The sequence below is a fragment of the Prosopis cineraria genome, unplaced genomic scaffold, assembly GCF_029017545.1.
Source record: "Prosopis cineraria cultivar Desert tree isolate PC_DT_omini unplaced genomic scaffold, ASM2901754v1 PC2, whole genome shotgun sequence".
Classification (NCBI taxonomy): Eukaryota; Viridiplantae; Streptophyta; class Magnoliopsida; order Fabales; family Fabaceae; genus Prosopis; species Prosopis cineraria.
This window is the reverse complement of record NW_026555333.1, coordinates 44,686,012-44,709,873: the sequence shown is the minus strand read 5'-3', so window position 1 is coordinate 44,709,873 and position 23,862 is coordinate 44,686,012. Positions and strand designations below refer to the sequence as shown.

At 35.4% G+C, this 23,862-nt stretch overlaps 1 protein-coding gene across 1 annotated transcript; it reads right to left on the bottom strand.

Moving 5' to 3' along the window:
- Nucleotides 1-300: 300 nt before the first annotated feature.
- Nucleotides 301-22,120, bottom strand: LOC129302410 (callose synthase 7-like). The gene is given in 41 exon segments (XM_054941280.1): nt 301-721; nt 1,073-1,258; nt 1,501-1,551; nt 1,647-2,444; nt 2,891-3,120; nt 3,192-3,304; nt 3,993-4,076; nt 4,194-4,312; nt 4,577-4,699; nt 7,381-7,492; nt 7,587-7,776; nt 7,874-7,942; nt 8,025-8,144; nt 8,219-8,328; nt 9,631-9,782; nt 9,896-10,001; nt 10,100-10,330; nt 10,491-10,654; nt 10,743-10,824; nt 10,918-10,992; nt 11,088-11,221; nt 11,469-11,562; nt 11,671-11,843; nt 12,076-12,132; nt 12,254-12,367; nt 12,369-12,586; nt 13,459-13,576; nt 13,654-13,782; nt 15,366-15,453; nt 15,578-15,654; nt 15,748-15,882; nt 16,342-16,453; nt 16,600-16,691; nt 16,787-16,876; nt 17,985-18,146; nt 18,256-18,312; nt 18,314-18,403; nt 18,477-18,546; nt 19,970-20,082; nt 20,392-20,492; nt 21,548-22,120. Coding segments are annotated over 41 exon segments (5,775 nt in total). The 5' UTR covers nt 21,744-22,120; the 3' UTR covers nt 301-481.
- Between the last annotated feature and the right edge of the window lie 1,742 nt (nt 22,121-23,862).

Genomic DNA, 23,862 nt, shown 5'->3' with positions numbered 1-23,862 from the left:
TAAATTATTGTATGCCATGTTTATGAGGCGAGCTCATTCTGCTTTCAAAGGCAACTTCTTCATGATGGTATTCGTGTCTTTAGTCCTAGCATTTTGTGGGTCACAGTGCTTCATCTCCGTGGAAGTTGTTGTTATGTAGGGTCTTTTAATTTCCGTTTTTTTTTTTTATTTACTACTTTTATGTCTTAAATTTTTGTCATATATGGCCAGTAGGTGTCTTAGGATTTTATGCACTGATCGTTTTTATCTAAACATAAATTTGACTCGTGTTGTGCAAACATTCTGTAAAAAGGAAAACAGTAGACTCAAACTTCACTGATTTAGGGAGCTGTTTCTTCTAAGAAAGAAAATCTCCATCAGATGTTCCTTAACCTTAAATACATTGATTTGTATAAATGACCAAAAAAAAAAAAAATCATCAATGAATAAAATTGTTGAATAATCAAAACTGATTAATTAATCAAGCAAAAAGTCAACAATGTCATTCTGACTTATCAGTCTCTCTCTTCCCTGCAAGAATCATTGAAATCTGCAGGCCTCTGCTGAATGCCTGGTTGAAGAGTAAACGTGTTTGGAACTCTGAAACAAATGGGAACCATGAAAGAATGGCTGTTGGCATGAAGATTAATAATCCCATCACATATTCATATGCTCTGGATAGCTCTTTCACTGAAAACCACAGTTTTGCTCCTTTCAAGAAAACTTTGCATGCTTGAGCAATCTTCACAGTAAAAGGAAAAGAGAATCTCAGTGGTTTTTAATGTTTTGTATCCTCAATGCAAATATGTGTGTGTTCAAATACATCAATAGAAATCAAGATATCCATATACTTGATGCATGAATTTTGAAGGTGAAGAGAGGAGCTTTTTGTCATAGTTCAGAACTTTAGGGAATGGACTCTTAACAAAACATCATTATCTTTTGGTAATGGACTCAAACAGAAAAAGAAATTTGAAGTAATTATTTCCCTGCTTTTCCAAAGAGATGTGTCAGATAGTAACGTAAAAGCAAAAACGTATTCTTAGATAGCAGTTGTCATTATTTCTCATAGCATGCGGAGGTTTAAACTTACCAGAATAATGGCCCATCCAGAGGGCATGAAGGCGAGAATGGCAGCAAACAAATCTGATATGGTCAGCCCACATACCACAAATAACACAGTCATGACTGACAAGAAGCCAAGGAAGAGGAGAGCCTTTAGAATACGAAACATAAGCTGAAAGTCGGTGCCGAATCTTCGTCTACCCATTGATACCAGCTGTTGAGCACAAAGGATTATCACAGACAATAGCAGATAAAATGCATGTGTAGGAAAGGAAAATAATCTAAATTGTAGAATGCCAGAATAATAGCATAAATGGCACATAAATTTCGTTGGAAACGACTATTTTACATCTAACATTAAACCAAACAAAATCAATTAATCTAGATTAACTATATTTTGTAGTCAGACAATTCAACATCTTAATCCGTCAAGATCTTTGGTTAGCATTGACGTACCTTTAGCACAATAAGAACAGTTACCAAAACTGCCCAAGAAAGTCCAAACACCTAAGAGGAAAACAGAAGGTAGTAAGATGGTGCCATAAGGCTAGCTATCATTTAATATGACAGGATAACACATGAATGGGTTATAGTGTTAGTACCAGCAAACTCTTGCTGTGATGAGCTATATCCAAGTGATAGACAATTCCATACTGGTACAAAAAGAAGCGAAATGCGAGTATTATCTCCAGTACTTTTCCCCTCCAATTTGAATATTTCAGGTGTTCATTCTCTTCCTCCCACCAAGATTCCCAACTTTTGTCAGGTGGGATACCAATACCACCACGATTTCCCATCCACCTTTTCCAATCTGTCCAATCATCTACTGTTTTTTGCCAATCAAACCCAGAGGGATTAAACAAGGAGGGAGCAAACAGCCAGGAAACAGCCAAGAACCACATTGAGATCGTAATGAACAAATAAAGATGTGAACTGCGATATGACTCCCCATAAACTTCATAGACAATCAAGAGAATAAGAATTTCCAATCCCTTCACAAAGTGACTTCGGGAGTACATCCTGTAGTTATCAGCAAACTTTGCATGAAATACAACAAAACCACGACCTGTTGGTCTATACTTTGAGCCTCCGTGCAAGAGTGTTCTTCCATAGTAATGTGCTTTTGTTCCAAGCTGGAAAGTAAAGAACACAGAGGCCAGCTGCAGCTGCATGATGACAAAATCACTTAAGGCAGTGTGAAAACCCTTCTCCAAGCCAATTTCCATAACCATGGGCAGCACCAACAGTAAGCCCAACTGAACTAATGACTGTGTTGCCAGGGCCTCTTCAAGGGCTTTACTCTGTTCTATGTTTGGACTTTGAAGAATTTCTCTCTCAACCCCACTCAAAACCATATATAAACGTCCATATAAGAACACATATACAGTCAACACAGTGATCTGAAAGGAAAAATATCACATAACAATACAGTCATAAACTTTATCCCATTTCAGCAATAAATGCAGGATTCTAATATAAACATTTTGGCCAAAAAAAAAAATATGACAATGACTTTGGCCAGATATCCCTCTCATATGATCATTACCCCAAAAAAAAAAAAAAAAAAGAGATCAAAGATCATGGCTCTAATCACAGAAGAATCCATTACAAGTCATAAATTGGTTTATGTCGACATTTTTTTTATTATTTCATTTGGTCCTGAGAAACTAATGTCTACTAAGGAAAGAAGCCTTTGATCATGTATGGAGGAAAAGACAATAAGGTCTTAAATAAGTGAGGTTCATTCTAGATGTGTGCGGGTGCGTATGGTCCACAACAGCTATCATTGTCTAAAAATAAAAACAGCTATCAACTGTCAAGACAATATCAACATTAGATCGGTTACCATGCTGCTGAAATAGAAACCAACTGTTGTGAAGTAGAATGACAACATCCTGAAGAAATCAAACCGTCTTCCAAGTCGATATACATCACGGCTTAGTGTTTGTTCTCCATTCCCATTGGCCACCTTAGCTTCAAATAGAGAGATCTGATTCATGCCCACATCACGCCCTTTACCCACTTGGATGTACTCATGGTGTGTGATAAATCCATTACGTAGAGTTGAATTGTATCCTATGGATATTAGCAGTTAGCCAACAAGTTTTATCAATCAGCCAGTCATTTTCTGCAAAATCTTAAATTACCTGCAAATATGTCCTCGCTCAGGTTTATTACTCTTGAAGCTTTGCTTATGCCACCTCCTGTTATGTGGAATAATCTGTCAAATATATCAGGATGACCGTAGTGGAATCGCACCCTGCAACAGTAAGAATTAAGGAATGAGTCATTTACCTAAAGTTGGTAAATAAAATTTTACTACACATGCAAAAAAAATAAATAAATAAAGAATAAAAGAGGAATAAAATTTTGCAAAAATAGTTTTCAGTTCTTTCCAGATATATCATTATTAATTATACTATCAGTTGTTTTTACTATGACTCCCAACTCTATCAGAGTGGGGCTTACTTCAGCACCTCGAATTAATGTTACAATTAGGCAATTCCATCCAACCATTGACTCCCAGAAAACGATAAGCACACTAGATACTCTGTTTCAGACAGCAAACTGAAACAAGATAAACTGCCTATTCTTAAAGCAATGAAGTGGCCAAAACTGACTTTTAAGTTAATGACGTTCCATTTCTATAAAATACTCTGATTTTCCACAAAAGTAGGTAATAATATGGGTTCTGGAATGGTTACAGATATTAAATAAGGTAATTTTCTTTTTCTCCAAAATATAGGGTATAGATACAAAAGGTGGCAAGAGGTACAGGTACCTTACCCATACCGCATGAATTGGAAGAATCCCTCCACCAAAAAAGAAAATATAGACCAAGGCAGAAAAATATAGGATGAAAATTCCAAACAGCCAGTAATGCTAAATTACAGGCACTTAGATTTGATGTTAAAAATCAGTTCAAGAACAAACCAATTGGAACCAACCTCAGAGGATTTGCTAAAATTCGTTGTCCAATGGTCACAAAACTGGTCTCCTGGTTTGACATGAACCAAGCAAGTGATGAAACACTGCAAAACAAAGTCATAAGCTCGCACAGCAGGTTCATTGCCATATGTGATATAAAAAAATGATCATATAATCTAATTAAATCAAGTTTAATACTTTGATATTGTTACTAGGCTTACCTTCCGGTAAAAATATGCTCCCTCAGACCCAATATGGTGGGCTTTCGTTGACCACTGTGATCTTTATGGAATTCCTCCAGTACATTTCTCATTTTGAAAGCTTCTTCATAGTAATTATCCTTAGAGGGGAAAAATGCAGAAACAAGCTAATAAATTATAGCGACTACATTTTAATGCATCCATATGAATAATGATTCTTCCACAACCATTGTAGTCACAGTTATGAACAACCTATATAGATTTGGCCTGAGTTCAAAAAATATGTGAAACTGCACAAAGTTGTAAAAGCAACCATCGTTTAAGTAGCATTACTCATCCTAAAAAAAGGAAAAAGAAAAAAAGCATTATTCCTCATCAATTAAATTTTTGGGGAAAAAAGCAACCTGATTCATGTCTATGGCCTGCAGAGCTTCACCACGCGTAAATATAATGGCATGGTTTTGGTTTTCAGGCTTCCCTTCACCAATTTCTGTTGGAGCACCAGGAAGCTTGATGCGATATATTTCCTAGTAATGCAGAATAGGAGCATTTGCATTAGAAAGTTATCCTTCAAAACAAGAACGTTGACATTGTAAGTTGTTTATCAACCACTGGTGTACTTTGATCTAGATTGATGCAAGCATCCGACAATATTTGTTCGACAAACTATAGTTTAGCTTTCCAATATGTGAGCTAGAAATCTTACTGGAAAGCAAGATTATCTTTTATATACTTTGATGAGCAACTAACGAAGTTTTGTTCAGAAGTAATAAAAACAAGTACATAGCATGCATATTGCTTCTAGTGTTAAAAAAAAAAAACAAATAAAATGTAAGAACTGCAAAATTCCAAGACATCTAAGGAAAGGATCTATAAATAAAGGATATGTATTAATGAAAAAGATAGAAATCTCAACTACAGCTCACTGACACAAAAGAATTTACCAAGTTTCTCATAATCCCTCTAAAATCCTACCACAATCTGGAGGGGAGGGTTTAAAGGGTAAAATTTTCCCTCTCCCCTCCTCCATTATGCTTTAACAAAACTAGGGGAGGAGAGGCACCTCCTCCCATTTTTTCCAATGAAATAAGAGAAGAAGAAAAAAATTATTAAAATTCTCTCCACTTCCTTCTCATCCAATCTAATCATAGTCTAAAGTTGGCCTATTTAGACCATCGGTCTTTTAAAGTTGGCTCTTGTAAGCCCACTTTCTAATTTGAAACTTTAAATCTAAATCTTGAGCTTAGCCCAACAATTATCGATCTTAAATGGGTCACCCTATTGCCCTTCCCTGGCCATAATGTTTGCTGTTTCTGGAGGCCTATTTTTTTAAAATAATCTGACTTAACTAGCTTAATTATCCATACTTTGTATAGAGGGATCTAGTCGATTGAGTCTGATTGGCTGACATTCCCGACATTCCTCATGTAAGCAGCTTTTCTTCGTGTGTTCAATAATAAGAAATACAGAGCCTTGACTCCGAGGTCTGTTTTTCAACATGGGATAATATCTGACAATGTTCTGAGCAAATATTATGATCTCGTTTTGTTCTGTGAAGGCGAATTGCTTTTGCTTGTTTGATGAGGACTCTTCTGTGCCGGCCATCCAATGCCCCATCAAACAAACACTTTTTCCACAACATGAAAGCCGACGATCAGTCCCCTCTGATGATCAAGGAGCATTGGTTCAATGGGAACTACTATCTTGTGTTTAGCATCAGAGGGTACTTATTATATTCAAGGCCAATGAAAGGATGGATATTACTGAAAAAGCTGCTGAATCTGCTGTATCAGAGCCAAAATTCAGAACTTGGGTATCAAAAATAAATTAATAATGGTAAACTCCATGGCAACAGACCCAAAGTTCAGAACCTGGGTACAGAGATATGGGGAAAGCTTCGTGATGTTCAGGACCCCAAAAGAAAAATAGGAAGCAGAATGGGACTCTAGTCTTAGTCTAAAGTGGAGAACTCAGCTCTATTCCTGATCAAATGCATATTGATGAATCTGAAACAGGGAGATGCTGCTGAGAAATGAAAATAGGTTGAAAATTGATCGATGACTTTTGTTTTAGAGTCGTACTTCCATTGAAACTATTAGATGAACTGATTGAGTATATGATGGCTAGTTATTAGGTTTTGTACACTTCAACTTAATTTTGGTTAAGAGATACTCCCTCCAATCCTTATTACAGGAAACTTTCAATTGTTTCATGCATATCAAGAAAAGTTAGTTTGTTTTCTTGATATCTTAAAATAGTTAGATACACTTTCATTTTTACCCTTGGCTTTAAATGATAATACAGTTATATTAAATACCTTAGATACACTTTCATTTTTACCCTTGGCTTTAAATGATAATACAATTATATTAAATACCTTTATGCTAATCAAGAAGGGGTAAAATTGGAAAAAACAATTTAATTATTGCAAAGTGTCCCATATTTTGGACCAAAAATTACTTCTAGAAGGTGTCCTATAGATAGAACTGGAGGCAGTATATTGCTTTAGAACTTAATTTCCAAAAGGATTGGTTTTGAACCTGCAAAACCTATTTTCTTTGATCTAAAATTTCATTCTAGGAGGAGAAAGATTCATTTTTGTTAGGTGTCTTTCTAAGGTGCTCCGCATAACTGCTAAAGATAATTTTGTTTTCACCCTCTGTCATTGGAGACAAATCTTGCTAAAAGGGAAGTGTAGTTTGCACCCTTTTCAGAGTCTACTTTGTTTGCACTTTATTTGGACTCTATTTCTGGACACTTTCCTAACAAATGCTATTTTGACAAAGTACTACAACACCTTGGTTAAGTACTCGCATTTGCAACATGAGCTTTGTGATGTATGATGAAATCATGGGAGTATTAGGGCTACACATCCATTCCCTTCTCTCAGGATGTTATGACTTAGGCATGTGGACTGAGATGTGATGGGCACTATAATGCGTTGAACGCAAAGCCACTAAACCATAAAACATGCCCATGTCAACAAACTGAGATCCTGGGGAAACTTTTTTTTTTTTTTTGGGATGAGTGATCAATACCCACAAATTTATCAACTATTAGACTTCAAAATAGACGTTCATTAGAGGCAATAAGTATATTGCGGAGGGTTTGAAAAGTGTTCCAAACAATACACCTACACAACTAAGCAAGTCAAATATGCATGAAGCAGAAATGACAAGAAAACATGGAGCTAGAATTTTGTTTATACCTCGTCATACTTGTCACCTCCCTTGACAAGAACAGAGTAATAACATTTCTGACTTTTTCCCTCAACAGTTTCCTCTTTTTCATCTATGTAAGCAACACGGAGAGCTGGATTGCTGCATGGCATTATATTATTGAAGAGTTAGAAGCCTAGAATTTCACATTATACAAGAATTATCTATGGTTCAGCAAATGGTTATCTTGACTCACGTTAACATCAAATTGAGAATATTAGCATAGCGGCCTTTCTCTTGAGGATTCTGGGATTTTTTCTGAGAACCATAGATTTGGCAAGAAACAACATAGGTGAACTTTAAATCAGCCAAGGCTTGTGCAAGGTCTAAAGGGACCTTCTTATCATTTTCACTGAAATCCAAGGTTTGGTAGCCATCAAAGATAGCTGCAAGTAAACAATAGTAAGTTCAATAATGAATGAATGGCTTCCGCTAAATCTAAGGATTTAGATTTGAATCACTCATAGAAAAGAGAAAGTTAACCTTTGTCTCCTGCATGTTCTAGGAAGCACTGAAGGTCCAGAGCTTTCCTGTAGTACAACATTCCCCTCACTAGCAAAAAGACATAAAAGAATGATGATCATAAAGAACTATGTATGAATCTTTCTAAAAGAATATTCACCACAATCTAGACCTGTTCGATAGAGAGTCTGTCCTCTGTATGATGCCCACTGACGAAGACACTCCTTCTCATCGATATCTTCAAATTTACTTGTCAGTTCTTTCATGCGTTCCCGGAAATTGGTCCATTCATCTGCAGTCCATTTACAGTAAGCAGTTGCCAAAAGCACAAAAATTATAGAAGGCCTACGAATGAAAAACAATTACCAGGATATATCTTCTTTAGGTAGAACAAAACTGATATCCCATCTTCATTTTCCTTATGTAGCTCCTCCTCAGAATAAAGAACATCTTCTTTGTAATATGGAGTCAGGACACTATAGCAAAATTTAAGGTAAGAAAGAAATAGGGTGAATGATAAGCCTGGAATAAATGGACTTTGACACACGAGACACCCCACCCACTCTCTCTCTCTCTCTCTCTCTCCCCCCCCATCACAGGAGCAGCCCCTTTCTGCTTTACTTATAATAATATGATAGGTATTAAATACAATATAAACTGTTGATGATCTGTGTTGAAGTTTGGAAATCACATGCTGCTCTCTAAGCTGTTTGTCATGGGCCTTAGATGTGCCGATATTTCAATGTTATCCTTTCTCTTCTATTGCCAAGTAAAGTGCTCAAGAATTGGTTGATACTCCTATTAGAGTTCAAGAATCAAGATACTGATGTTTGGGGTATTTCTGGCATTTTATCCCAAAGGATGAGCCAATTAAAGGTCTTGAGTATGAAATTGAAATAAGTGTTTACATATAAAAAGAAACTTCCCCAACATGAAATAACTAGAAAAGGGGCAGCACTGGAATGCTAGAGTTGTATCAGAAAAAAGGGGACCTGAGCACCTAGGAGATGTGGTTGAAGCTTTGACCCTGGAAATGGAAACCAAGTCCCTATTCTAGCGACTTTGAAAGTACAGCAGAAATATGGTGAATGATGAGGCTTGTACACAAGCAGAGCTCTCACACACTTGCACTAGCAACCCCCCCTCCTTTAGTTATGATAATACGAAGACAGTGGCTAACTACATCATAAACTCCTAAGGATAACAATAGTGAACTCTAAGATTCTAGCTAATGATAAATCTGAACTCTGGATAAACTTCTAATCCCCTAGGTGTTCCACTTAGATAGGTTTCTTGACAGAGAGAAAAGGAATGAAATAAAAGAGCCAGGAGGATCAGGAATCCTCCCATAACAAGGAAGAAAATGCCATTGCATATGAAACAAGGCAGATAAGTTCCCCATCATGTTAGCAAGAATTTTGCATGAAACAAAAACACACACACTCTTGGGGGTCTCATTAGTTTCTATATCAGGGAATGCAACCATATAAGTAAACAAGACATTGGGGAAGACAAGTAAAAGAGCTGCTACAATGAAAAATTGCACTTAATAACAAAATGACTCTTGAAACTGGCTTCCAAATAAACAAAACACTTTATATACAGAGTAGACTTCTTCCTTCTATTTTGACCATGTAAATTCATTATTTTCCTTTCTTTTTGTCAAAGACCTCATCAATCCAGAATCCCAAGTTGTTATGTAAAGGCTCATCAATAATTTTTGTTAATATCTCCTATTATCTTCCATTTCCATAAATTAGTCCATCACAATGACTAACCTGAAGGATAACATGTCCCGTACTATGGGAGCCTTTGGCATATTCATAAATAAGGAGTTCGCAAAGAATGTAATGCGTCGGCGAGCTTCTATATTTTGTGGTATATTTATGGCAGATTCCTTGACTGTCAAAAGCAAATGCAGCCTAGTAACCTATAGAGAAGCCAAACCAAAAACAGAAAAAGAAAAAAAAACAAAAGTCAATGTGGAGAAACACAAGAATGATTCATGTGATGCGTTAGTTAGGATGTGATTGTACGGAATACCTTCTCCTTCCATGGTTTGTCCCTTGTAAGATATGTGTCAATGTTAACAAACCTCTGTCCTTTCTTTTCATCCTCTACCATATGCCGGAGAGGTGCTTCCAGGATTCTGGGAAGAGCAGAATAAAACACTTGTCATAAAGCTGAAAGAAAACTTGTCAGCTAAAAGCAGATCACGCATTTTGATGCCAATAAATGTTCTGGAACTTACAAGGCCCATCAATCATAACATCCTGTATGATGATTTCCACTATATCCTGCAGGACATTGACTATCTGTGGCTTCAATCCCTCAATTTTGTCATCTTCTGATGTTAATAAAGTTAAAAATTTATCCAACTTCTCACTAAGTGAAGGCAAGCCACTCATCTTGAAATTTTTAACAAATGTGCCCTGTTGTATGCTCATTTCTACTTCATCGCAAATGAGCTTGATTACCCTGTTTCATACAGGCAAGAGATCAGACAGTCACGAGGATTTCTACAAACAGAAATGAACTTCGTGTTTGTCTTATTATTATTTTTTTTTCCCTCCCTTGTGGCTCATTGTTTTGGAAAAGGGAGGGGGAGGTTGTGATGCTTATACAAACTCCTCCTTACATCTTGTCTTCTTCAGCCAGCAGAAGGTTCTGTATGATTTCCCTGAGGGTCTCATAACATTCAACAACTGCTGAATGCATGTAGTCATCAGTCTTAATTTTTTTAAACAAATCAGCATCCTCCTTTCCCTTAAAGTCTTTTGCCATGTCAACCGCTATAGGAATCTGTCATATATGGAAGGAAGTTCAGAAATATATAAGACAGAGAAGTCCAATAAATTTTGGTTCTAATATTCTCATTCAAACCACATACCTTACTAGCAAGCAAGAACGGAGGCCACTGAATGACAGAAACATCACTTGAACGGTAGGGAACAAGCAGAAGATCTCTATCTCTGGACAATTAAAAGTGAATATATATATATATATCAGAAGATTGAAATCCTCACATTTTATGCAAGATGTACTAAGCAAGGAGCATTTTGTACCTATTGCTAATGAGGTCTTCCTCTCTCATCGTATTAATGAACTCATTCCAAACCTGAGAGAAGTATGCAATATTCCTGCGTTCAAATTGGTCCTGCCAAACAAATTGTTTGCTTTAGCCAGCAGCAATTATATACAACATTTTGGGTATCCAATCAAAGCCAGCAAGAACTTCTGAAATGTAAAACGTAAAATGTAGTACAATATCCTCTTTTCTAGGTCTTCATTTCTTCCAGGCAAAAAGCAACGACTAAAAGCATATGGTACAGCTTCAAATCTGGAGCGCAGCATCCCAAGCGTTCTTATCTAAAGAGGCAAATTGACAAGGAGATTAGTTGACAAAAATCCATTTTATCATCAGAGAATAGAACTTTACTCAGATTATTAGAAAAATACCAATTTTTACATGTTGGTAAAAAAAAAAAAAATCTAATGATGAGTTAAATTTTCCTGTAAAAATAGAACTTTACTGCAACAAATCTTTCTTTCTTGAGGAAAAAGAATTAGAAAGAGGATTACAAAGTCAAATATCACATTAAATGTTCTAACCCACAATGGCTGAAGCATTTCCGATAATCCCACCAAATATAGGCATTCCATAATTAACTTTTGGCTCAACAAGGGGATATATCAAAACCAGTTCATTAGTTCTGAGTAATTAAAATATACAGAAAATTCATATGTACGGAAAGAAAACTGAAAAGGCATTTAGTCAACTACAGCTACAATTTGAAGGCAACAATTTGACATTACATCCAATGGAAAATATGTTCCTAACATTTATATTTTCTTTCTTATTGAAGCTCTGCATTTTAACATCAAGCACATAACAGTGAAGAAAAAGTGTTAGCTGAAGGACTATCACCTCCACATAGTAGCTGAATGCTATCTTACTAATCAGCAGCATGATCCAAAACAGCGTATACACCTGCCATATTAAAGGAGTTTCAACGCAAAAGCAGAATGAAAACTGGCAATTAAGATAGTCTGGAGTATAAGATACTTCAGAATATAATTTTCCCCCTTGAGACAATGAAGTTTATAAAAAATTTCTCACATTGGCAGGAAACAGAATTTTTCCACCGTGTCACCCTCCTGAACCTCACAGATCCATGAAAAAAACAGAAGGGAAAAAAGGAAAATGCACATTCATCTTTCACTTACTTCAGGAGTGATAACACGTTCTCATGCATGCCCCTTCCAATATACAATTTGGGCTGCAGTATGATCAATTAAGTCAAATAACATTAAAATAAATTTCAACACAAGGGATGCAGAAAATTTAAACAAAAGCATCTAGAAACGGGTAGTTGTCAAACAAATGCATGTTTTATTTACCTGAGCCCACCACATGAAAAGAGTGATAACTCGCATATTAGAGCGCTCCAGCTTTCTTCTCAAAGGTGGAAGGAAAAATAGTATTGCAGCCACTACATTTGGCAATAAAAATATTTGCAACGAGATAAAAGTAAAGTGACTGGTTCCCCCAATCCCCAGCCCAACTGGTGAAGAATTTTATGAGCCATGATGGATTCTGAAGAGAATTTGAGTAACTGACTGGCAAGACTACAACCCAAACAGCTGCTACCACAAATTTCAGAAAATACCGTAGCAGTTGGGTAAATTTCATACTCTTCCAGGCATTCCAAGTAAGAATGATATCCAGAGTGACTGCATATAGAAGATAAGAGAAAAATAAGTTAAGAAATGAAGAAATTGAAACTATTGCTCCAGTTAACAAAAACTACTGCAATTATCAGAAAATTATGGATGGGCATGGGTACAGTATAATAGTACCTACAACCCAGACCCAGACCCATACAAAAATATGTTAGACCCAGACCCTGGCAAGTAACAATTGAAGATTTATCCTCATCTCTTATTAAATTTCAAAATCCATGGACCTGAACCAATTCAACCAGGGGGGGTACAAGAATTAAAAATTTCTTCGAATGTTGAGACTTTTTTACACAAAATATACTCATAGAATCAAACAAAATTAAGAAGCTCCAACATCTATGAATATAATTCAAAAGAACACCAACCAGTAATATTTTCATTTCTGAAGAAAAACTAACTTATTGATGAGAAAAGAAGACAATTTGCAAATCTTCGTTTATATAAATTTGACATGAAGTGTATTATATATATAAATAATTCACACACAAAAACACTACAGATAAGGGGCAAGGTGGATATTAGACTCCCAGGCTTCAATCTAACAATTGTTTAAGAAAATGCTCAGACCCAAACCGATTCATTAAAACCTATCCTAAACCTAAACAGTTAGAATTTTGTGGGAAACCATATGGAATGGGTACCCAGACCTGTTTATGATGCTCTGTTTTTTTTTTTTTTTTTAAATTCCCCCCAAGAAACTCTAACCTCCAAAAGGAAAGACCAGTAGCATTTTTTGGGTCTTTCCTTTGGCATTTAATTCATGACCTCTCTTGGTACAAGAGTTTCCAAGAAAAAGAATGGCACTCGATACTTAAGATAGTGTTAGATCAACATTCAACATCATCAAAAACAAGCTTAGTTACCTTGAATAAAATTGAGAAAAGCATATGATATGAAAATGCTCATAGCATTGTTTTGTACATCATCATCGAAAATCAAACCAAAAGGTCCCGCAGGATTCCAAGCAACAATTATCATCACCTGAAATTCAATAATACAACAAATGACAAAGCTCGTGAAGTTGTAAAACTATATGAGACACCCAAGACTAGCCGTACCTGTAAGGCCAATATAAAGAATATCCACATTCGATCAAAACTTCTATACAGGTGCAAAAATGTACGGATTTCCACAAAGTTTGTCTTGGGCTTCTTCTTTCCTGTTACTGAGCCAGCTCGGTTAGGACCCTATCAAAGCAAAGTTTACTTCAATGGAGATCTGGAAAATGATGTGAATGTATCATGTCATGTGATACATATCAGGAACAATTGTGTTGATGACAAAATTGTATTGAAAGCTCTGAATGGGCAAGCACAACTGCTCAAATAGGCAAAATAAATACATCTAGAGGACCTCCACACAAAGGAAATGTTTCCTTTCTGATATATGTGGCAAGGACTAAAAAAAGAAGCACAAGTGATTGAAAATGCAAAGTTTGGATGACGAAATTATACTTCATTAGCTCCCAAGACAGCCAAACACAAAAGTTGATATAATTGCTCAAAAGTATTATTTGATCCCTCTCACATATGATAAAGATAAATGGAACTCTTTCCATTTTCTTTTTGATAATTTCATTAAGTTCATCAGGATATTGTTACAGAAAAATGATGCTATAAACAAATGAAAGTGCAAACAATGATAACTTATTAGACTGCATATTAGAGTAAGCACATAAATATAGTAATTAATTCATGTGAAAAGAAATGTTCAATCATGGGGAAGAAAAAATAGCATGCAATGGCCACCTAAGGGCACACTTGATCTCCACTTTGATAGGCATGATATTGATGGAGACCAATGGGGTAAGAGATGCATAAAACGCACATCAAAACTATGGGATGTTTGTTAGAAACAGGAAGCGACCGCTTGGAAATGAGAGAAAAAGCAAAATGGATGAAGAGCAACAGAACAACACCACATGTTAACTTAAAACCTTAAGAGTCAAGTTTATGAGTCTTTCTCTTTTATTTTACATTAATTATTAAGCCCAAATTTACTCAATGTGGGACTTCTCATATCAACTTAAGTCCACATACACTCAGACAACTTAACAATTCCTCCCAAGTGTGAGTCTACAAGATTCATATATCAAAGACGCTGTAAACACCAAATTCCCTACTTCAAAGCCAATCCTATTTTTTGGCTTCAAAAATGTGGCACACACAAGTCCTTACTGTAGCTAAGGGCAGTCTCATTTTAGGACTCAAATGTATGCACAATATGATCTTTCAGGTCTCGAGTGAAACTAGATTCTAATACCACTGGTTAGGAATGGGGAATAACCAACCAGAAATGAGGGGAGAGGAGAAATGGGCAAAGAGTAGTGGAAGGAAACCATATCTTAACTCAAAACCTTAAGGCTCAAGTTTATGAGTCATTGTCCTTTATTTTATAGTAATTATTAAGTCCAACTTTATCCAATGAAGACTTCCCATATTGGTTTAAGTCCACCCACTCTTGAACAACTAAATAATCTCCCTCTCAAGTGTGAGTTCACAAGCTCCGCTTATCAAAGATGTCATAAACACCAAAGTCCTTACTTTAGGGCCAATCCCATGTTTAGGCTTCAAATGATGTATCACACGGCCCATGTTTTCGAAGGATACTTAATTTGACTGGTTTTCCTATCTCAATAACTATCCTTTCAGGTAGAGTATCCCACCCCACTTGAGTGCTCATTAGATGCCATTGTTCATTCTTCAGATTTGTAAGATTAGCATTTGGCACATAAAAAATCACACATGAAGATAGGAAACAAGAAAGAAACCTCATTCGCTTGGTACTTCTGATCTGAATGCCTAAAAAAATCTGCCGTTAGGTCCATTGGCCATCCGAGCCTAAAACATCTGTTAGACCTAGAAAAGTAATGAATTCAAGCTTTTTGTCAATTAAATGGATAACCCCAAATAAGGTTTTAAAATTTTTCACTTTATTCCAGTATTTACAAGTCATTAGTTCAAAAAGAGAAAGTGTCTCTACCAAAAGTATTCATTCAGATCATCATAATTTCTCCACATGGTATGGCTTGCCTTCCCTCTGTTATTTCTCTTTGCTTCCTATGCACCAAAAACAGAAAAGTGTTTCGGTCACAGATATTTACAAAGAAAGAAGTAGAAAACTTACTTGCTTTACAGCCACATGAAAATTACCTGGAGTAAAACTTCATAAATGGGAGTGATAACTTCTCTCAGAAAGCATTCTTCATCACGTGCTGCTCTTTGGTATGTGTCCCCACTCACAGGATGAACATTGCTATACAAAATCCCGTTGACATCATTGCACATCTTTGGAAATGAAAATAGAAGAGGGTTATTGCCAGTAATGAAGTTCCACAATGTATATAGTATCCAATTTTGGGAATTAACCCTTCTCATATTAAATATTTAGAAGGAAGGAGGGTATGAGGAGGAACCATTTCCCCTCATCCTTCCCTTCCCTCCAAATTGAGGGATAATGAATGGGAAAATTTTGCTCAGATTGTAATAGGTAAAAAGACAATAGAAGTAGAGAAGGTGGGACAGCAAAGAAAGAATCAAAAATCCAATTGCACTAGTGGTCAAAACTCCCTTTTCTGATTGCACAGCTAGTGTTACTTAGTAAGGAATTCTAACAATCTAGCCTCCTCAATTATAAGTCTGTTATTAACAGAACAAATAGCCTGATCATAAAAGCTTCTGGCTATTAAAAGGATAGGCTCAAAATATAAGAACAATATATAAGCCACTAAGATCAGACAAACTTACATTATGGAAAATGTAGCAAATACATTCAGGCATGAAGCGAATATTTGAAGCTTCACCCCATATAAGAAGGTAAAGTGCTATGTAAATCAGCTGTAGCTGTTGTTGGCATGACCTTCTTGAAGCCTGTAAAGTATTTTTAAAAATTAAAACCCACAGAAATTAATTAAAATGCTCCTGATAAAATAATATTATATGAAACTTCATTAAAGAAAACCTACTTGGCCTCACGCTATGATCTTAAAGTAAAAATATACTCACATGAGATTGGATTTGCAACGCACATAATTACACCACGAATAATAATTCTTGAAAATTTTTAACCACAACTGCTTTAAAGTGCCTTCTTTGAGCTGCAATAAGCTTAATATCATTATCAATATGATCATGTAAAAGTGCTACATAAGGTAGCTGAAACAGCAGCAGTTTGCAAGAAAGAATAGTTCACCTCCTCAAGAGATTGAGCATTCTTATTTCTAATATCAATATTGGCAAGTAACAGGATAAGATGCTCCCTCTGATTTGCCACATTTCCTTTCTTTGGACCACATATATGCGAAAGGAGATAGTCAGATCATTCAAAAGAAATTCACATGACAAAAATATCTCGAAGTATTCAGAGTTGACAAATAAACATAAAAAGGTTAAAAGAGGCTAAATTTAATTCAGATTGAGTCAAACTCAAACTTATACAAACAACAAAAGAATAGACAGATACTGCAATGCATAACCCAGAACGTCCAGAAATCCAATAGTTCAAGGTTTGTACATTTAGGGAACCTAGAATCTAACCAATTGTGGTGATTCGGAGTGAGCAAGTACACCCTGAGCATATTGCTCAGCTTGTAAGCCCAAGTTTCAAACACCAATATGGGTTTGTAAAAATCACTTCATTATCATTATAATTGAAAACGTACACAGAAATGCTCAGTTGAAGTGAGGGGGAAAAGTATAGTAAAAATCACTTCATTATCATTATAATTGAAAGCGTACCAGAGTAAATGCTCAGTTTGAAGTGAGGTGGAAAAGTATAGAGACTCTACAGTTAACAACGATTATGAAAAGAAGCAGATTAGGTTTTTAGTTGCCTGAGAGCTTAGATGCTCACAAATGAAGAAGGAAGGACAACTTATCACCTACTTGTTGAAGTTATGGAGAAGCCACTAATCCATTGAACAAGTTGATGGCAACGACCACCATTAGAAAGAGTGCTTACTTCTTTCATGTAAATGAGAGAAGCAAGCTACACACAGTTTAAGTTCAAGAGCATCAAAGGAAAACAAAGAAAATGAAAGAATTCTTTCAGAAAATAATGGTTATTTTAATTGAAGTAATGGAGTTTGAGTACAGTTTGGACTAGAAACAAGCAATCTACTATAATTCGTTTAGTTTCCTTTCCTCCTAGAAAAAATAATAATTAGAAACTAATACATCCTAAAACCTTAGTCATTACAGCTTGAATTAATAATTCCTCCTAGTAAGTAGTTTTTAATTTGATGTGTTTGACCTGCACCATCTTTCATGCCCAACATTACTGGTTAACAGACCTAAGTCCAAACTCTGTTCTCCCAAGTAATCACACAATTTTTCAATATCATGAATTTCTCTCTGTTTTCTTTTTCTTTTTTTTGGATTGGCAGTATTACCTGAAATCCAAAAATTGAGGAGAGCCAATCAAGGATGTCATTTACTTTCAGAACGCTCCCCATAGGCATAGTAGAACTCTCATTGAGGACAGCAACTCTTGCATGAATTGTGGGCATTGGAAGATGATCCACATTACGCAGAGCATTAAGTGCTGCTTTGATCTATAATTTCGAGATAGAAAAGACAAGAACATCAAAAAGTGGAATTTCAAGAAGAAATGCCATTGGCAGAAGCAAAACGGCCATTGCATGTATTTCCAGACATACAAACCTCAGGAAGTTCCATGATTGCTGGTTTAACACCGACAGCATACAATGGAAGGATGTTTTATATGTTCGTATTGTCCCCTTTTATTCTCAACATCCATTGCATACATTTTTGTCTGTTGATAAAAGAGCGTCATCACATCCAGTTCTAACTATGTCTAAGTATTCGACATAACTGATTAGTGAAAGCTAAGAATGCAAATCAAACCTTCCCATCAATGTTGCCGAAGGAACCATAGCAGTCACCACATCGTACAATACAGTTGCAATCTGAATAATTTTAGCCATCTCTTCTCTTCCCTTCAAGGCCACATCAAAAGAGTGAGACCAGGAAAATGATGCAAGCTATAAAACTTGTAAGCAAAGAAATAACATGCAAAAGTACGTTGGCAATTTAGGTGCTTTTTTTCATTCTTTCTCTCCTTTTCTAATCATTTTATTTTTCATTTAAAAATAACAATATTCTGAAGAAGAGGTTAATTACGAGAAAAACTCCCAAAGATAACAATAAGTGACTTTAGACTCTTGGATGATAACAGAATTCTAACCTACAATATTACCACTTAGCTTGCAAGACTTATCCTTGAATAGAGTAAGTTTTCAACACTCCCTCAAGCTGAAGATTATTCCAAATTTCTTTTTTGCCCAAATTGAAATGCTATCAATTTCAGCTTGTGGCAACAAACTATATCTAAAAAAAATAAAAAATACAAAAACAGATAAACCAAAGAACCAAAGCTTGTAACTTAGGAAGCTCCTCTGATGCAATGAGCTTCAAGAAAACAAGCAGCAAGAAACCAACCACTTGAATAACAGCAATAATCTCAGCCAACAATTTGCAACAAACAAAAACCACCACAGGGCTCCATCAAACAATGATGAGCTTAACAAATGAGAAACAATTTTCAATCCAACAACATGAACTTCAACTGGGAAGGATGTTACTTCTTCTGTTTTTAAACTTGAGCAACTAGTCCCAAGTCCCCTGAACAACAACTTTTATGGAAAAGCAACCACCAACAAATTGAAGAACTAAAACTTCTGAAACAAGACCACCCGCAAAGGCCCAAAGACAGATATGTTCCAGCAATATAGAGAACAATGAGAATACGGCGAAACCCTAGGACAATAAGTTCAGGCCAGCAGTGAGAGGATAGCAAGAAAACCCCCAGCATTCCCTTGAGTTAACATACAGATGGACAACAAGGTGGTGGCAGTGCATGTGAGTGCATGCTTTACTAGGCATTGCCTTAGTTCTGGGTTTCATGTTATATTGGAGGATGAGAAATACTCTATTTGATAAACAATAAAGTGAAAAAGAACAATAAGAACAAAAGGCTGAAGAAGAATTCTGATAGTAAACAACTGGGGTAATTAGACTAGGAATGAAAATTTGAAAACAACTCCAGAATACAGAAACGAAGGCAGGTAGAGGACAAGGTGGATGAAACTGCTCTGATATCATGCTGACATTTCAGGGTAAAGCAAAAGAATTTCAAGAGACTCAGGTAATGAAGAAAAACAACTGACAACTCAGCCTTTGCACCTTCCTTTTTTTTTAATAATATTCCGGAAAAAAAAGTTTAACTGCAAGATCAACTCGCAGTACCGCAAGACAATTAAAGAATAGTCAACTTATAACCAATAACACTAGCACTTAATTTGTGAGACTTATTCTTAAGAGATTAACAAGTTTCTCAACAAAAAGCAAGCCTCACGGTCTCTTGATAAATTCGCCTTCTCTGACATTTTCCTCATAATATTTTTGGTAGTAGTACAGCAGCTCCCTTGTATCACTTCTTAAAGTCCACTTTTCAGTTAATTCCCCTTCCTGCAACAAATAAATATATTGAACGTTTCAGGATATAAACTATTAGATATTTTTGGGCAGTGCATTGTGTCAATTAAAGTTTTTCTTGATCAACTGAAACTCAAAAATTATTTTCTGGTGCTAACATTATTTTCTCGGATAAAAGGAAAAGTCACTAACAAACGAAAAATAGACTTAAGGATAACACAAATATTTAAGGAATGAATCCACATAACAGACATCTTCTTTGCCATCTCATGGACACAAATGAGAAGTAAGAAATATCACATTTCGGAATGAAAATAACAGCAATAATACAAAATTAACTACCTTTTCAAGTCTGTGCAAAAGATAGGTCTTAAACTGGCGAACACCACGCCCAGTTGAATTTGGATCCATTGTGTGAGCCTTCTCAAATGCATGGAAGCGGCCTAATCAGACAAGCATGCAAGGTCATGATTCTCTTATATTCTTCTATAAGTTTCAAGTAAAAGGTACCTCTGACATCTTGAATTAAGTCAAGACATATAGGCCTGTTTGAATGGGCTAATTAGCAGCTTATAGTGCTTATATACTCTGCCTTAATAGGCACATATTAACCATTTTATGTGTTCTTTATAAGTTTAATTTAGCTCAAATGCATGTGCTTGAAATCAAAGCTCATGAAAATAAGTTCCTACCAGACCTCAAATTAACTGAAGTGCAAGCGGATTTTAGTATAATTTTGAGCAAAACTATTCTCATTTATTTTTTAACATACTTAAACAATGCTAAAGTGTCCAAAAAAACAACTTAGCCTGTTTTAGACCAGATTTACGACAGTATAGCTAATTTGATAAGTTCTAGCATAAGTTTTGTCCTTAGCTATTTTGAATAATTAGCAGCGATTCCTTAAATTTAAAGGTGCTTGGTATACTCCAAATGAATTACGGGAAAGGGAAAGAAGGGTGGTACCTCTTGCCTCCCTTTTATGTTCCATTCTTGATTTTTCTTAAGGGAGTCTATTTGACTTACAAGGATTAGTCGGCAATTTTATGCATACAATGCAGTATCTTATCTCCCTTATTTTCCTCCTTTCCTTTAATCATCTTTCTAGTCTATAGTAAGATTTATTTACTACCGGAAATGAAAGAATTTGTCACCTTTCTTTAAAAAAAGGTCAAACTTTTCTTGGCAATACAAGTCAAATCCTAGTAAAATCATCATTTTAATCTTCAATTTTTGGAGGCCCACCCACCCTCCAAGTGATTTGGGCCAAATTACTTTGTCAATGTGGTTTAAAATGTATTAGTTTGTTTGGTTATAGCTAATCCATCATGTAATATTAATTATCCAAAGTGTAACCAATAATCACATGAATGTGAAAAACGCAAAAGAATTTATAATTAAAAGTTTCATATTTATCTTCAAAAGTTTCATGCGATCAAGAACCTACAAGTAGGACTATACTAATAGTTTCAAGTTCAAATAATTGATATATACTCACAAAGATATGCAACCCTGGGATTCTCCTGCTCAATCTCATGGCTGCTCGGAGAATCGGGACTACGGCAGCAAGAGGACGGCACCATCTCACTATCAACGGTACCCTCCTCATTCTGCAGCTCCACATTCCTCGTCGGCGCCCGAGTCATTCGCCGGGACGGAAGCCGCGGGACCTTGGTGCCACTAGTGCTGGCCATGGCTCAGCCGCCGCCGCTGCCGCCTCCTCCACCAATTCAGGGATGTTTCGATGAAATCCACCCACAATATTCGAAAATTCAGCGAAATGCCCAGGATTTGAAGCTGAGGATGGATTGCAAAGAGTGAGGGAGGTGGAAGGGACATGCTTTTGTATTGGTAATGAAGAGATACTTTGATTGCGAGGTGGGGCAAGGACGAAGCTTTATCGACTGAGGAATTGCTCTGATGACAAGAAAAGAACGAAGCAATTAACGTAGGTGTTGGAAAGAAGAATCTGAAGGAAGCACTAACAAACGAATCGTCACTCTGTGTGTGTGTGTGTGTGTGTGTGTGTGTTGTCCTCTCTTCTCTGCCCCACGCTTTTGCTTTTAACTAAACAAACGAATCGTCACTCTGCTTTCTCAGGATTGGCGGCAAAGCATTTCCTTCAGCTTGTAGCTTTTCCTTTTTCTTATTATTTATAATTTATTGCTTAAAAGTTAAAATCCTGCCAGGCTGGCTAATGATTGTTCTCCTGTTTTTTATTTTTATGCTCATTATTAACATAATTTATTAAACTGTCACAAATAATTTATGATGAAATATTTTCAACGGATACTCATGTCAGTTACCTTTCAACATCAGCAATCAATTAGCATCACGGAGTTATTTATTATACCATCAAAAATTAACTTATGATTGAATCATTTTAACGCATAGTTTTGAGTTATACCATTCCACATCAGCAATCAATTAGCATCATAATTTGTTATACCATGAATTTATGATTGCCCAGATATTTTTTTTTTTTTTTGAGGCCAAATTGCTTAGAGTTTAAAGTGTATTGATAATATAGGGCAATGATTTTTAAATCAATTAAATAAATATAATTAAATGTTAACTGATTTTACAATTTTTATTCAATATTATTTCTTGGTGAAAATTTACGTAAATATTAGCATCTTGAATAAGTTAAACTAAATATTGAATTGCTGGCAAAAGCTAAAAAAAGACTAATATTGAATTTATTTAGATCTATTTAGACTTCCCATCCCTATTTCAAATAATCACTCTGTTTCGAATACAACATTTGTTCATATTGCTTAAATTTCAAATATGACAAATACAATAGGCCAATTTGTTTTAAAAATGTAAAAAATCATTTTAATTGGGTTAAACATTAAAAAAAAAAAGGTTGTTAAAAACATGAATGAGTTATCGGGATAATTTAATCGAAACACATAAAAATTGTATTGAAAAAACTTATTTTAATAAGCTATTTATTTTTTCCAACAATCATTTCATGATTAGCTTGATGTTCTCCTAACAATTCTAAACTTAACTAAAATTACTTATTCCTTTAGTTTTATACAAACTAGCTCTAAATTTAAGTAAAATCATATGAATTGATATTTTTCTAACCCACCCAACGATTGATTGAATTATTGAATTATGAAATCATTAGTAAAAGACTTTTGAAACTCACACACACACACACACCTCTGATCCCATTTTTAAAACAAAAAGAAAAGATTAATTTTGCTTGTTAAAGCACTTCATTATGTTCTATGTTCATCTTTAATGTTATATCCTTATTTAATATTAGAAACAAAATTTAAAATGTTTGTTTTCATACTTATTAGAATAAAGGTGAAACTTTATTATATTTCAAGACAGAATTAATAAGATTTAAAATTTTTCTTTATTTCAATGAAATATGTTAAAAGTAACTTGTAAACAATACTAAAAGAAGTAAATGTCCATAAAAGACCTTAGTCCTTTGTTGCCACTGAATGAAGGCATTATAAATAATATAGAAATTTATGTAATATATACATATTGTAGTATGCAATGTGTATTGAGTGAATTAATGTCCAATCATAGTTTTGCAGGTATGTAAACTTTCAGATGCTGGGATGAAAAACTTGGGCACTTGGCAGGATTGGGGATTGAGAAGTAGTTCAACTTAAAAGGTACAAGCCAAAACATGAAGAGTGATCTTCTCCAATTTCTCTCACAAAACATTTACAATTACATGTGATGATGTCACTCTCATCAACTACTCTATACATTAATAATGGGATCCAATACTCTGTTGCCACAGCAGCAGGAAATGCAGAGAGACATATATATAGGTGA